This window comes from Phocoena sinus, chromosome 4 (assembly GCF_008692025.1).
Source record: "Phocoena sinus isolate mPhoSin1 chromosome 4, mPhoSin1.pri, whole genome shotgun sequence".
NCBI lineage: Eukaryota > Metazoa > Chordata > Mammalia > Artiodactyla > Phocoenidae > Phocoena > Phocoena sinus.
Window position 1 is genome coordinate 99,082,032 of NC_045766.1, and position 15,524 is coordinate 99,097,555.

At 45.4% G+C, this 15,524-nt stretch overlaps 1 protein-coding gene across 8 annotated transcripts in view; it reads left to right on the forward strand.

Annotated features, from left to right (window-relative positions):
* The window catches only part of RIOX2 (ribosomal oxygenase 2), a 27,656-nt gene continuing 12,132 nt past the window's right edge, over positions 1-15,524 (forward strand). For 2 of the 8 annotated variants that reach the window (XM_032630111.1, XM_032630106.1), the window contains exons 1-4: positions 1-56; positions 5,223-5,691; positions 10,482-10,601; positions 12,047-12,175. In XM_032630111.1, coding sequence (XP_032486002.1) covers positions 5,260-5,691; positions 10,482-10,601; positions 12,047-12,175 — 681 coding nt within the window. In that variant the 5' untranslated portion in view covers positions 1-56; positions 5,223-5,259. Of the gene's footprint in view, positions 152-235; positions 397-5,222; positions 5,692-10,481; positions 10,602-12,046; positions 12,176-15,524 lie in introns of those variants that run through there. The other 6 variants (XM_032630104.1, XM_032630107.1, XM_032630103.1 and 3 more) reach the window with 6 other exon arrangements.

Below are 15,524 nucleotides of genomic sequence, written 5' to 3' on the forward strand. Positions count from 1 at the left end.
CCCAACCCACGCCGCTGCCCGCTTGGCTCGCGGCCGCGCGCCCCACGCAGAGCCCGGTGAGTGGAGCGGTCTCGCGTCTCCGTCCCCGCCACTGCTATGTGGGGTGGTGCTCAACTTCCGGGCGTCCAGGCGCGAGTGTGGATGGAGTAAGGTCGGGGTTGGGGGGGGACCGCAGGGCTCGGGCCGAGAGCTTCGGTACGGCCGGGCCACGGCCAAAGGGCTCTGTTGGTTTCGGGACGGGGGACGCACGCCGACGCGCTCGACGATCCCGGGCACTGGAATAGTGGACACGCTGAGTGTGGTGCCGCCCAGGATTGCGGATGGCCTGGGCACCAAGAGTGACCACGTGCTCGGCCGGTGGTCTTGAGACGGGACGAGCGCACGGAAAGTTTGGAGGTTTGCAGGGAGGGTGATGCAGGCCTTGGCCCGCTCGGCGGGCTGTATGGGAGCGCCACGTGGGCTGGCCTCCCGGGCGGCCCGGCGGGCCTAGGAGACCGGCTTTACAGCAGGCAAAACCTGAAGTGCGGGCGGGAGAACTGCGTCTTTCTCTCCCCGCCGTAACTTTAAAATGACAGCCTACCCTCCCTTTCTTTCATTTAGTCACCGAATATTTCTAGAACGTCTGCTCGACTGTTGGGTCGTCCATCAGGTTAATGAGACCAGGTTGTTCACTGTTTTCAGGAAGTATTGGCCTGGGAGTCGCAGGCTCTGATTACTCGAATAATCAGCTGTAAATTCGGCGCCGGGCCTTTGATTTCACTGGGCTCATCTTTAAGTGGAAAAGCCTGATTTATCCAGCCTCTAACACCATCGCTTGGATAGTTTTGCCTCTCTGCCCTCATCCTTTGTAACCTCAGGGTTACTAAAATACTTTAATGAGGTTCAATACCTTATTTCTAAAATAGAATTAAAAAGATAAGTGGCAATCACAGCTTTAGGTCAACAGGAGAACCACTTTTCCCTCTCTGAACTGGTAAACATCAATGAGGGCCCAAAGGAAATATTTTAAGTCAGCCTAGGCAACCTTGTTACAGGCAATATATCGTTTCTGTCAGTTTGTGTGCGTTTAACTGAGCTGAGTTTGCCTATGATCCTCCTCTGTGTTAGTGCATCTAAAATTCTCCTGCTGAGAACTGTTAATTTTCTTTTTTAACTTATTTTAAACTGTGTTACTGCAGATTTCTGGGCTCAGCTACCAGAAGTGTTGGCCCAGTAGGTTTGATATGGGGCCCATAAATTTGCATACTAACAAGCTTTCCTGGTGATTTGACTACACTTTGTAAAACACAGCTCTGGAGCATATAAAGACACACCTCCCTCTCCTGGTTGGTAATGACCTCTGATGGCTAAGGTGCCTTTCAGCTCTGACCGTACTGTTGAATACTCAAGCTACAGCTGCCATCAGAAGAATAATCCCCACTGAACAAACCATCTGTTTTCCCCTAACTCTGTTCTGTGTAAGGCTTTTGAGATTTTTTTCCTCTAAAATTGTATACAAAAGATGAAAAGGGGGAAAAAATTCAGCAAATGTTTATTGAGGACCTCCTATGTGCCCTGGTCTGTGCTAGGCTCTGAAAATGTGCAGATAGTTGCTCTGTGTTAAGACTTCTGGTTAGTGAATATTACCATAGAAAAGGAAGTTAGGACACTTAAAAATATAAAGGCTTTGTTTGTATTTGTTGCCTGTAGAGTGGGTATCACTGTTGATTTTCTTGTGGAGTTTAATCCTTCAAAGTTGTTTAGATTAGTTGCTGGTTTTCATCTGTGGGCAGTTAGTAAAATATGAACCTTGAATCTTTTAACTTAATCTTTTTACATTTGAATGCTGTGGTCAACTTAAGTTGGAAACAATTGCTTTTTAAATGCTTGCTTTTTTTTCCCCCTGTAGCTTATGAAAATATTTACTCTTAACTTCTGTTTGGGTGGTCTGTGAGATCCAGAGGCAGGCTAGTGTTGGCTGTACTTTTCCAGAAAAAGCATTCTCTTGTTTAGTTCCTATATTTCTTAACATTACAAAACACACTTTTTGCTTTTTTAATTTTTAATGTTTATGAAATTGTGATGCAGCTTACTATTTTGTAAGTTTAATGTGGTGGAGTATGTCATCTGTTCTCCTCTCAACCTCCCAAAAGCTGTTAAAAAGAATGGTTGTCTTACAGTATGGGCAGTGTGAGAATCAGAGAAATAGTATGTTTGCCTAATAACCGCTAAGCTAGGTTCCAATTAACTGAGCCTCAAATCATTTCAAAATGAACACATAGAAACAATAAATGATGTAACTTTTGGCAGTGAAAGTAGTGAAATTCATAGTCTAACAAAAGCATTCGTTACGCACTGTTGGGATTTATTTTGTTACTGATTGTAGATGGGAAATATGCTTCGAGTGATTTTATTTTTGGCTTAAGTATTTTGCACACATTGTTTCACCACACTTCCTGGTGAATATGCTTATACTGTATTCATATACTGTGCTTAAGGAAAACAAGCCTTTTGTTTGCATCTTCCTGCTGCTCCCATCCCTTAAATAAATTTTAAACTGACCAATTGGAAGGGATAAGAAATGTGTAGCTGAATATGAAATTACTTTTCCATCAGTAAACACCTTTAATTATGCAGACCTTCTGAGGCAACCTAACAGTTTTTAACAATTAAATGTGAGCATTGTATCCCGGGTCGCCAACACCATCCCCAGGGTTAGTGATTTGCTAGGACTCACAGCTGATTTATTACAGCAGATGGAGACCAAGTGCTTCATTGCTGCAGCCGCTAGTTGTGACAACATGTGTGAAATGCTGCCAACCAGGGAAGCTCATTAGACACTCAGTGCCCAGGGTTTTTACTGGGGGCTCATCATGTAGGACCTTCTGGCTGGCATGTATCAAAATTCCAGACACCCAGAAGGAATGCGGGTGTTCAGTATAACCTGCATTGTTTGTCCAAACAGCTTAGACGCAGTGAGTCCCTCCTTTCAGTTAATGGTGGTGGGAACACATCTGAAATCTAAGTTCCCAGACTTGACATCCACCACATGCTAACCTTTCAAAGGATAGCAGGTGGCTCTTTTCTGCACAAGCAATGCAGTCTTCTGAATCTGTTTTCGTATCTCTTGTATTTCTACATCACTTCTGGGCTCCAAGTACCAGCAGTACTTTGTCTCACTGAAGCTTTGATTCTTCAGTTGAGAAAGCACACTGGTCTGTTTAACTTAAAAGGAATAAGAAACTTTTTCAGAAAATGTGTCTCATTGATGATATATCCTAAGACATTAAAAGTTTTTTTCCCCAAAGTTTAAGAAAAAAGCTTAAGCCCTTACCCCTCCAATGCAAGCTTTTAGTATCAGTTTGTATTAGTTTTCTACTATGGTCCTGTGTTTCCTGCCCAAAGCACTGGACCTTTTGAAGGAACTGAGCTATTTGTGGGTACAATATTTAGAAGCTAAAATGAGGCCACTAGAGAGTTTTAAACAGTAGCGCCCCCCTATCCACGGCTGACAACGTCCCAAGACACCCAGTGGATGCCTGAAATCGTGGATGGTACGGAAGTCTGTATATACTGTGCTTTTTCCCTATTCACAGATAGCTATAACCAAGTTTAATTTATAAATTAGGCACAGTAAGAGAATATCCGAATTGCCCGCATCATTACTCTTGGACTTTGGGGCCATCATTATCAAGTAAAATAAGGGTCACCGGAAGACAAGCTTTGTGATACTAGGACAGTCAATCTGATCACCAAGACGGCCACTAAGTGACTAATGGTCTGGGTACACTAGACAGAGGGATTAATTCTAAATTTATTTTCTAGGTTTATTCTGAATTTATCAATTATAAATTTGTAAGTTAGTTGTTGCAATGTGTAACACATTGTTTGGGTGCCTACTTCCCAGGCCAGACCATTAATTCTACTCAGTCTATAGTGTAGCTGAAATACAGCTTAGTTATAATGACAAAAGAGCAGAAAACAGTGTGCTTGCAATTCTGATAGCCCAACAAAATAGAAAAGCATGACATTTATAAATAAGTTACTGGTCTCTGGGAAGAATTGGTTTTTATAAGCACAGTGGTTCTTAACCTTTTTGGGGGATGGGGACTCTTTCAAAAATCTGGTAAAAGCAATGGACCTACCCCCTTTCCCAGAAAAAAAATTGATTTTAAAATAGCATTTTGCAGTTTCAGGAAATTCATATAATTTAAATTCATACGTTCTTGAACTCCAGATGCAGGACACCTGCATTGTAAACGTGACGACAGCTGTGGTTTGAGGCAGTTCTGAGAGACCTTTGGCAATACTTAGGGGAGTCGATTCTCTTGCTACTCAAGTGTGGTCTGTGGCCCAGCAGTAGCGTCACTACCTGTGGGCTTGTTAGACATGCAGAATCTCAAGTCCCACCCGAGCCCTAGGCGCCCAGGGGATGTGTGTGCACGTGAAGGCTGGAGGGAGGAGAGCTTTGTTAGAAGTTAATGACGTTGCCATTTTATTATGTCTTATTTTAGTTAAAAAGGTAGAGCTTTTAAAAGCCTTGAGATATAACTATCTTTACCCTTCACTTTCAGCCCCCAATTAGTTTTCTGCTTTATTTTAATTTTTCTGATAAAGTGACAATTTTTAGGAATAAGCTGAGGTTTGGAAGTGAGGCAATTCAGGTGGTTAAGGACCTGGGAGCAGGCATCTTCTTGCCCCAGCCGTCAGGTGGCACCTCTGGCCCAGGTGGCCTCCAGGACAGCAGCTGGGGGTAGTGCTTTGGTGAGGAGCACCTGGCCATGGGCAGCTCTTGGTGGTTCTTGAGTCAAGTATTTATAACTCAGAGTGCATCTAATTAGATTTGGGATCTGGTGCTGATTAAAGCCAACTTTAAGATTTCAACTTTGCTGTGTCAATGGCCACAGGCTAAAAACTGTGACTAGGAACGGCTGAGATAGTTGAATCATTTAATTTGGGATAATTATACCTTCCAATAAGTGATGAATCCCACGACTTAGTGCTTGTGTACAAGAAAAACACGCCTTCCTTTCTGTGAATATGTGATCTGCATAGTGTTTGAGGCTGAATCATATCTTGGAAGAAATGGTGTTGGCTTCAGGCTGTATCTTATTCTGGTAGAAATGGCCTTGGCTTAGGAAGAGTTCGCACAAAGGCCTAATAGTCATGCAAGTTGTGTGTATGAGATCCTCTGACACTGAAACTGGGACGCCTAATCACGAGTGTTTTCTTCTTTTTGGCAGGTTTGCGTTTCCTCACTGCCTTGTCTTGAAGACAACGATGCCAAAGAAAGTGAAGCCTGCAGGGGATGGGAAGGAAGAGGGGCCTGTTCCCTGTAAGCAGGTGAAGCTGGAGGCAGCTGGTGGGCCTTCCCCTTTGAACCTTGACAGTCCCAGTGGCCTCTTTGAAAGTTTAATCTCGCCCGTCAAGACAGAGACTTTTTTCAAGGAATTCTGGGAGCAGAAGCCCCTTCTTATCCAGAGAGATGACCCTGTGCTGGCCACATATTACCGGTCCCTGTTCAGGCTCTCAGATCTGAAGAGTCTGTGCAGCCGGGGTATGTACTATGGAAGAGACGTAAATGTCTGCCGGTGTGTCAATGGGAAGAAGAAGGTTTTAAATAAAGATGGCAAAGTGCACTTTCTTCAGCTGAGAAAAGATTTTGATCAGAAAAGGGCAACAATTCAGTTTCACCAACCTCAGAGATTTAAGGTAACAGGTTCTCCCCAGTGCAGAACCCTGGTGTGTATTAAAGTGCTACCATTTGGCCACCGATCAGCTCAGGGGTAAATCTGTTTTTTTGATGATGGTTAAGCTGCTGCCAGTTTGAGAAGAGGTAGCACCTGTTTGGTCTTCAAATGCATTACAACTTCAGTGACTTTATGTTCCCTTTTGGCTAAACTGTTAGAATCTGCAACAACTCAGGCCGGACGTGGTGAGGTGCAAAAACTAAATTATACTTCAGGTTTAGAAAGTTTGTTAAAGTGATGTTACACCTCCAGGAGCGTTTCCGTGGGCTGGTTTATGTTTAGACACGTGGTAGACATTTCTGTTTGGCTTGTCCCTCCACTGTGACTTAAGGCACGATAGTGTCAAGGTGATCATTTTTTCCTTAAAGTTGCCTCCCTCTACTGCCTACATCTACCTAAGCAGAGGCTTCTGAGCAGTGACCAGACCACAGAGGCACCAGAGGCACGTTTAAGAAAGAGACTTCACCCTTATTAACAGTAGCCCGCCTGGCACTGAAGGGGCAGGATCCTGGAACTGCCGTTGGGGGGGCATTCGCAAGTGGAGGGTAGGTTGGATTTGCAAGTCGGGAAGACTGCCTAATCTTTTATTTATTCTGCGTCAGTGGTTGACATTTGAGAAATAATTTGCCTCCTCTGTGCTCAGTTTCTGTGTTTATAAAATGTAGACTTAGGATGAGCTAATCTGCTCTTAGAGGCATGAGATCTTTATGTGACAGGTGGCCCAGAACAATTGAGGGCCCATTCTGAGTTTTAGATAAAGTTTATCCCCATTCAGAAATGCCCTTCTGTGACCCATGGCTGAATCAAAATGTCAGCTTGGGAGGAGGAGAGCAGCGCGTGAAGTTCCACGCTGACCGGGTGGCTTCTGGCTGTGTGGTGGCTCCTAGGACTTGGTCATCAATTACCAGTAATGCTTCTCACGACGGAGCTCGAGTTGCCCTGTTAGATCCATTAGGCCTCCCTCACCTGTTGAATGCCTTTCCCTTTCTTGTCTGCAGGATCCTGAACCTATTTGTACTGTGGATAAAGTACAAGTACTCTTAGACTTTTCAGTACAAGCACTCATTCCAAAGGAGTGAGGCAATCATGAGCAGTTGAAATGTCCTTCGAATGCCAGCCTTTTGTCCCTAGCATCCAAAAGGAATTTATAAATCACTTGCAGACCAAGTCATGATGTGTATTCAGAAAATACGGACACCGAGGTACTTCCCTCTGAGCTTGTCCTTGGCTCTTTACTTAGCTAGAAGTAGCACCTTTTTTTAAAAGAGTGGTTTTTAGACACCTAAGAAGTATGAATAGGAAAGATCACTGATGCTGATTATGTAATTTGTTCACAGACCAGCAGAAAGTTATTGTTTGGCATATGTGTGGTGTCCTCTGTGGCTGTCACTTTTGTGCTGTAGAATCATCTTGGGCTCTTCTCTGCTCGTCTGCTTAAGTGCTACATGTTCCTCTTCCCCAATTTCAAGTGGCCAAGACTGTGTTTCCTTTGCCCTGTTGACTCAGCTCTCTAACCATGTTTATTAAAGCAGGAAGGATGAGCTTTCCCATCTCAACGCAGCCCCCGGGCTAGACTAGGATGCATCCTGTTTTGCTTGGTTTTTTCCACCACCAGGACTTGAGAAATCTGTTAGGCCTCAGGAGCTCACCCTCTTACGCTAGAAGCTGGGTTCCAAGTATTATATTGTGACCAGATTTAGTGTTGTGTGTGTGTTTACTAATGGATATGTCGGTATCAGGATAGAGAAAGTATAGAGGCAGTTCCTCATTGGCCAGATTGAGAGACTATCAGAGTGAACAGTCAGCCCTTTCTTTATCAGGTCACACCGTGTGCACAGTTTATTATTCTAGTTTGTCTGGAAATGAGTAAGGAGGTAACCAGAGAGTGGTGGGTTGTTTCCCATCTGCTTTGGGTAATCCGTGTATCAGGAGTCCAGATGAGTTTACCAGATATTTACATGTGTTCACTTTTGAACCCTCCAACAGACATTTGAAATAATTGGGGCAATCACTGTGGTCTCCATTTTACGTGGAAAAAACGAGTTCACAGATGTGACTTTTCCATAGCTACTAAGTAAGGACTTCTGATTCCAGAATTAAAGCATTTTCCTAACCATATATCTAAAGATATTAATTGAAATGTAGTAGGGCTTTGGGTGTGTTTGCTTTCACCTTTAGGTGTGAGTGTGGGCTTCTGGTCTTAGCTGTTGTGTTCAGCTGAGCCTGCAGATAGGTCAGTGGAGAGAGGAGGAGCCTCCCCTTTCCCTTTCCCCTTTCCCATTGTTTCTGGGGTCCTCCTTGGCATCCTCCGGACATAGTTGGGAGTCATGAGTCAAAGGAGACAGATTTCAGGAGCCTTGTTTGTGCCAAAGTCAGCACTGGTGAAGCCGTAACAGTTGTACACTGCTTTGCAATGTAAATAGGCTTTGAAATAAATTTGCTGTTTCCCACAGTCTTAGGGTGGGAGTCTTCCTTTGCAAATAAAGAAGCTGACTTGAAAAAAAAAAAAAAAAAAAAGAAGCTGACTTGTACCTACACTTGGTCGGTGGTGATTTGACTCCAGATCCCTTTCTAGTGGGGCCACACTGGGCAGATTGAGAAGCTAAAGGTTCTATTTCCAGGAGAGGTAGAAAAATTGTACAAATGATGGGGTTTTCAGTAACTCTTTTTTTTTTAAAAAATTTATTTATTTAATTTTATTTTTGGCTGTGTTGGGTTCTTTGTTGCTGCGCGCGGGCTTTCTCTAGTTGCGGCGAGCGGGGTCTACTCTTCATTGTGGTGCGCAGGCTTTTCATCGTGGTGGCTTCTATTATTGTGGAGCACGGGCTGTAGGCGCACGGGCTTCAGTAGTTGTGGCTCACGGGCTCCAGAGCGCAGGCTCAGTAGTTGTGGCGCACGTGCTTCGTTGCTCCGCGGCATGTGGGTCTTCCCGGACCAGGGCTCGAACCTGTGTCCCCTGCATTGGCAGGTGGATTCTTAACCACTGTGCCATGAGGGAAACCCTTCAGTAACTTTTAAGAAGAAAAGAGACATGTACTCCTTAATTACAGACCCAGAAGCTTGAGTTGGGGGCCATAAAGTCACCCATATGGTCCTGAGACACCTCTCAGGCCATCAGAGACAGAGAGAAAGAGCGAGAGAGAAACTGGTTCTAGTTACTGTATAAATGTAATTACAGGGCCAGGTCCTGCTGGCCCCTCCCAGGTATAAATTAGGCAGCTTGGGAGATCTCTTAACTCTCGGGAGCTATTCAGATGCCATAAAATCATTCTTCCTGTGTTGCCTGAGATGTGTAAGTAGAGAAGCTCAGTGGTCTATACTGAAGATGTCTCCCAAAGCTTTTTTCATGCTGACCCAATTCTTTCCCACTTGGCATTTTTAATACTGTAGTTTTTTTTGTTTTTTTTTGTTTTTTTTCAGTCCAGTGGTAGGATTGACTCCCAAGCTGTGGTCACTGGTTTTACTCAGCAAAATACTTTCGATGTTTCAGTGTCTTGTGTGTGGCAGGCCACTGTACATGCATGTGCTTGAAGGGGCTCTGCAGTGTTCTTTGTAGGTGACTTCTTTAAGGTAGTTCCTTAGAGGGGCAATATAGAGTCATGGTCAAAGGTGTGGGCTCCGGAGCCAGGCTGCATGGATTTGAATCCTGGCTCCATCATTCATTGGCTGTGTGTTCTCGTGCCCGTTTCCTCATCGGCATTTCCTCATTGATAGGACCCACCCTATGAGACGGGGTGGCGGGGAGGGTTGTACAACTGAAGTAGGTAAAAGCACTTGGAAACAGTGCCTGGCACATAGGAAGTGCCGATACCTACGTGGCCTAACTGCTGCCTCTCCTTTCTCACCTGCCTTGGGACAGTCAAGTTTCTGCCTTGCAGGGATGCGTGGCTCCTCTCTAGGCCCCTCAGTTCGACTTAGGCCCTGAAGAGCTGATTAGCGACTGGAGAAAGGGAGCATTCCTCGACCCTGTTTACCCCTTCGCTGTCTGTACCCCCTTCCTAGGTAGTCATTTCTGCTTCCATTGCTCTGAGTACCCTTTTGTGCAGGCAGTTCCCAGATGTAACCCCTAGCTCTTCGTCTTGCCAGAACTTCAGACTTAGCCAGCCAGCACACGGGGGTCTTAGCAGCTCACACTTAACACTTCTAATGTACAGCTTTTCTTTTCTCCCCCCTGAAAGCTTGTTCTTTAGCAGATCTTTCCCATTTCAGTGGAACTGGGAGCTGACTAACTGCCTCAGTCAAAACGCAAGAATGTTTCTCTGATTTATTCTCCCCACTCCCATACCCCTGCCATCAGCATGTCCTGTCAGTGCTGCTTTCTGAGCGCATCTCGACTTTTCTACTTCTCTCTCCCTCGCCCACCACCCTGGTCTCTCCCAGCCTACGCTGCTGCCTTCGTAGCTTCCCCACGCCTCTCTCTTGCTTTTCTACAATCAATTCCCTACACTGCAGCCTGAGTGAGCTTTTATAAGTGTGCATTGGATCCTGTCCTTGTCCTGCTTAAGATCCTATGACTCCCTGTTGCCTGCCTCTCCAGTCTCGTCTGCTGCTGCCTCTTCTCTGTGCTGTTCTGCACGAGGATGGAAGGGTCCTGAGGACAGAGGTGCTGGCTTGGGCACCGTTGAATTCCAGGTGTCTGGAACATAATAGCTGTGCGATAAAGACTTGCTGAGCACATAAGAACATATTCCTTGTTTCTAATGTATTTTTTACCTCTTTCCCCTCCATCTTTTTTTTTTTTTTTTTTTAAAGGATGAGCTTTGGAGGATCCAGGAGAAGCTGGAGTGCTACTTTGGCTCGTTGGTTGGCTCGAATGTGTACATAACCCCTGCGGGTTCTCAGGGCCTGCCGCCCCATTATGATGACGTAGAGGTGAGGGGGGAGGAAACTGCTCGGCTCCGGGAGGACGAGGTGCTGCCAGCCCGGGTTAGTGGGTTGTCAGGGTTCAGTTCAGCTCTCGGGCCGGGTCTCTGCCAACTCTTCCTGTGCGGGCTCTGCAGAGCTTGACCTCAGTCACTGGGATGTTGGGCCAAAATTAATCCCATCAAACTGGTTTCCTGCTCCTTCAGAAAGGGGAGATTGTTTATTTACTAATATAAAGAGCCACACATTCCTCCGAAATAGGTGTTTTTTGAATTTTCTACAGAAAAGTGTGATTGGCTTTTTCTTTAATTTTGTAATGTATGGTCTTTAATAAGGTGAGGTCTTAAGTAATTCTTACATCTGCTTTCTTTTGTCCTTTTTCTGTAGCTACCAAAAGTATATATTTTTTCCATTGTGAAGATCTTGGGGCAGCTTGAATGAAGGTCATGGTTTCACTTAAGCACTGGCGCCTTGACAAGTGTTGATTTCATTCTCATGTGGCTGCCAAAAAGAGTTAACTCTTTGGCTTAGGTATTTCATAGTTTTATTTTTGTACCAAGACAGTGTGTGAACACAGAATTATTAGTAAAAAACCTCTATTTTCCCCCCTCCTTTGAGAGCAATTTGATATCAATACAGTTTCCAAAAAAAATTTTTTTAAAAATATTTCTAATAGGGCTTCCCCGGTGGCACAGTGGTTAAGAATCCACCTGCCAATGTAGGGGACAAGGGTTTGAGCCCTGGTCTGGGAAGATCCCGCATGCCACGGAGCAGCTAAGCCCGCGAGCCACAACTACTGAGCCCACGTGCCGCAACTACTGAACCCCACACACCTAGTGCCTGCGCTCCGCAACAAGAGAAGCCACCACAATAAGCCTGCGCACCACAACGAAGAGTGGCCCCAGCTTGCTGCAACTAGAGAAAGCTCGCGTGCAGCAGTGAAGACCCAACACAGCCAAAAATAAATAAATAAAATAAATAAATTTAGAAATATATATTTCTAACGGAACTTTAAAATATCTTTGGTTGAATGAAGAATAAAAGAACTTGACATTTTCCTATGTGCCAAGGATTGTATTCAGGATTTTAGACACTCAGTAATATCTGAAGCTTGGCTTTTCCATCAGAGATTATGGGCTTTCAGCTGCCTGATGGAAGATTTAAAAGAATGAGATAGTGGGATAGATATTGGGATATAAAGAACTCAGCGAGGCTTTCATGAAAGTGAAAAGAATGACTAGCCCTCCAGTGTCAGACTTCACGATTACCTGTTTTTAAAAGTGAATACCAGTAGTGGCAACTTTAAGTGTATAGTGAAATGTATCTGTGATCTTTTATTTTTATTTTTTTATCTGAAATTTGTGATTCATCTAAGCCCTGAGAGGGCTAACACTCTAGCCTCATGAGTTGTCTGGAGGCTCTCTGACACTCCGGGGTCCCTGTGCTTCCTGTAGGTTTTCATCCTGCAGCTGGAGGGAGAGAAACACTGGCGCCTGTACCACCCGACGGTGCCCCTAGCGCGGGAGTACAGCTTGGAGGCTGAGGACAGGATTGGGAGGCCAGCACACGAGTTCACATTGAAGGTACGGGCCTGCTTTTGTGGGTGCCTTTCCTGAGACAGGTTTGGTTTGAGGTTTGTGTAATGGTCCCCGGCAAACGTACCCAAGAGGCTGGGGGCAAGTGGCTCTCATTCCAGCTAGCCAGCACGGGGTGGGGGTGGGGGGGCGCTTCTTAAAGGACATTGGTAGTTTTTAGCTGCGGAAGTGAGCTGAGGAAATGTTAAGTTCATTTTCCAAATCACCTGTCTCCAAATATAATCCAAGTGCAACAGGAATGAATTATGAATTCAGTAACCACTGACTTCTCTAGAGCAAAAGTGGAAGGCATGGCCAGTGGTCACCGCTGGGTCGTAGGCTGCTTGAGCAGAGCACGGCCAGGGACCCAGTAGTTTTTTTTTGTTGGTAAATTCCAGTCTGACCCCCTTTTCCTCCTGACTGTGCAGTAGACTCTCTGCGCTCCCTTCCCCCTGCATATAGTACCCAGAAGAATAGTCATCACGAAAGCCCTTGCGGAGGCTTTCCCCAGGAAGCCAGGTGGCTCGAGCACGTGCTGGGTCGCTGGCATCTTGCTGCTGAGAAAGTGTGTCTTTGAGCAGTTAGCTGGATGGGATCATAGCCAATCCCCAGCAGGTGGGGTTGTTGAGGAAAAAATCTTGGATAAGAATAGCTGCATAATTCAATTTTATACCTTTTCCTACAAAACTTAAAATTTAATTTCCTTCAGTGGTAATAAGAAAATAGGTAATTTAAACCATACCGAAGATTCTAACCAAACTTGCATATGGTTATCGCTTTTGTATTTCTTGTGTCTTGACGTTATACTTAGTATCTAATTCCTACTCAGGGCCTCATAGCTCTTTCTTGATTTTAAGATCTTTGCCTGCCTGCCATAACTGGGAGAAACAATCTCCCTTTTTAGGATGGGTGCCTGTGTTATAGGGGACTTGAATAAATACAACAATAAAGGTACCGTTCTCCTTTTTTTTTTTTTTATGCTCTTGGTCAGCAATCAGCAAACTATGGCCCATAGGCCAGAAATCTGGCCTGTTGCCCATTTTCGTATATAAAGTTTATGGAAACACAGCCACACTCATTCCTTATGTACTGTCTAGGGCAGAGTCAGCTAGTTGCCACGGTTAGTTTATGTGGCTCATAAACCACAGATATTTACTGTCCGGCCCTTTACAGAGAGAGTTTGCCAACCCCGCTCTTGGCTGATTATTTTTAAGCCAAAGACTAAGCTGTCCATGGTCTCTGAGGCCAGGGCTGAGTTACCCAGACTGACATCTGGCTACTTGCCCTGCCCGAGTAGGTCGGGCTTCATGGTGGTCATAGAGGGCATGGGACTTGCAGGAGACGGGGCATTGCACGCTGCTCATACCCATCCTGGTCCCAGCTCACTACGAGAAGCCCTGAGTCTCCTGGAAGGAGAAAGACAGCGTTGTGTCCTGTGGGGATTTTCAAGTTGTATGTCTATTGAGTTTTTAATCAGTGGAATTCTTCAAGTGAAATCTTGCATAAATGCCCAGTGTATGAAATCGAAGATCTGAGTCGCTCTGGGTGGGGGTGGACTTGGGGGCTACGATGAGCGGTCTGGAGCCCTCCTCACCCTTCTTCCTTCCTACCCAAGTGGCAGCCTGACTTGTACGTCTGCCAAACCTGAGGTCTTGGGGTGAAGACCACCCCTATAATGGAAAGACATCTCTGTGGCTTGGGGATCTGACAAACCTGGGTTTGAATTCAGCTGCTGTCACTTACGAGCTGCATGTCCTTGGGCAAGTTGTTGATCTCTGTCTCAGTTTCTTCTTTATTAAAATGGAGATCATAATGTTTATCTTGTAGGTTGTAAAGATTTAAAAATATTACTTTGATGCTGCCTTTACAGTGAAATTCCATGGAAGTGATGGCTATATGTCAATGTATTGCTGCCTGTCAAATTAGTACAAACTCTGTGGCTTGAAACAACACAAATTTATTGTCTTTATAGTTCTGCAGTTCAGAGGTCCAAAAGGGGTTTCACTTGGCTGAAATCAAGGTGTCAGCAGGACTGTGTTCATTCCGGAGGCTCTAGGGGAAAATTTGTGTCCTTGCCTTTTCCAGCTTCTGGAGGCTGCTCACATCCCTTGGCTCATGGCCCCTCCCTCCGACATCAAAGCCAGCAACATGGAGCTTGGTCTTTCTCATGCTGCCCTCTCTCCGGTTCTCTCTTCCAATACCCTGTTCCCCTTTTTTTTTTTTTGTTGGCAGTACGTGGGCCTCTCACTGCTGCGGACTCTCCCGTTGCGGAGCACAGGCTCCGGACGCACAGGCTCAGCGGCCATGGCTCACGGGCCCAGCCGCTCCGCGGCATGTGGGATCTTCCCGGACTGGGGCACAAACCCGTGTCCCCTGCATCGGCAGGCGGACTCTCAACCACTGCACCACCAGGGAAGCCCTACCTTCTTCCACTTTTAAGGATCCTTGTGATTACATTGGGCCTGCCTGGATAATCCAGAATAATCCCCCTGTCAGCAGCCTTAATTCCCCTTGTCCGTGTAACCTAAGTATTCACAGATGCCAGGTATTAGGATGTAGACATTTTTGGAGACCCTGCCATAATGACCTGTCTTCATTTCCTCGACTCTCCCACTGTTGGGCACCCTTTCTAGCAGGGTTTCTTCCCCATTGTTCCTCTAGAAATATTCTCAAGGGTACCTCCACATTGTCAAGTACAGCGGTTGTACTTGACAACCTAGTCCCCTCTTAGTTCTGCCTGTCGTCAGCATTTGACACAGTGGGTCACTTCCACCCTGTCCACTGGCTTCCGGGATGCAACCTCTTGGTTCTCTCTCCACCTTCCTGACTGTCCTGTTCATTCTCCTTTGCTGTTTTGTCCTCAGTCTTCCTACTTCTCTAATTTGGGGTACAGGGCTCATTTCCTGGACTTCTTTGATCAATCAGCATCCCCTCCCAAGGTTTCAAATACCCTCTACACTGATGTATTTTAAATGCTGTTTTAGATCTCTAGCCCACGTCTCTAAACTCTAGACTCATAATCCAGCTGCCCACTTAATGTCTTCCCTGGAAATGTGAAAGATACTGCAAATTTAATATTCCCCAAACCAAAATCTCATGTCCTACCCTGTCCCCAACCTCCTTCTCCCTGCAAATGTGTCACCCTTCTTCTACTTGTTTGGGGCAAAATCCTTGGACATAGATTTATACAAAAGCCTCCTACCTAGTGTCCCCTTTGCAGACTTTTCTGACATAACAACCATGATGATCCTTTTGTGATCCCGTGAACCCTTTGCCCAGACCTCTACTGTCTTTCTGTTAAACCCAGAATAAAAGCCAAAGTCCTTTTTTTAAAAATAATCAATGCTTTATTACTTAA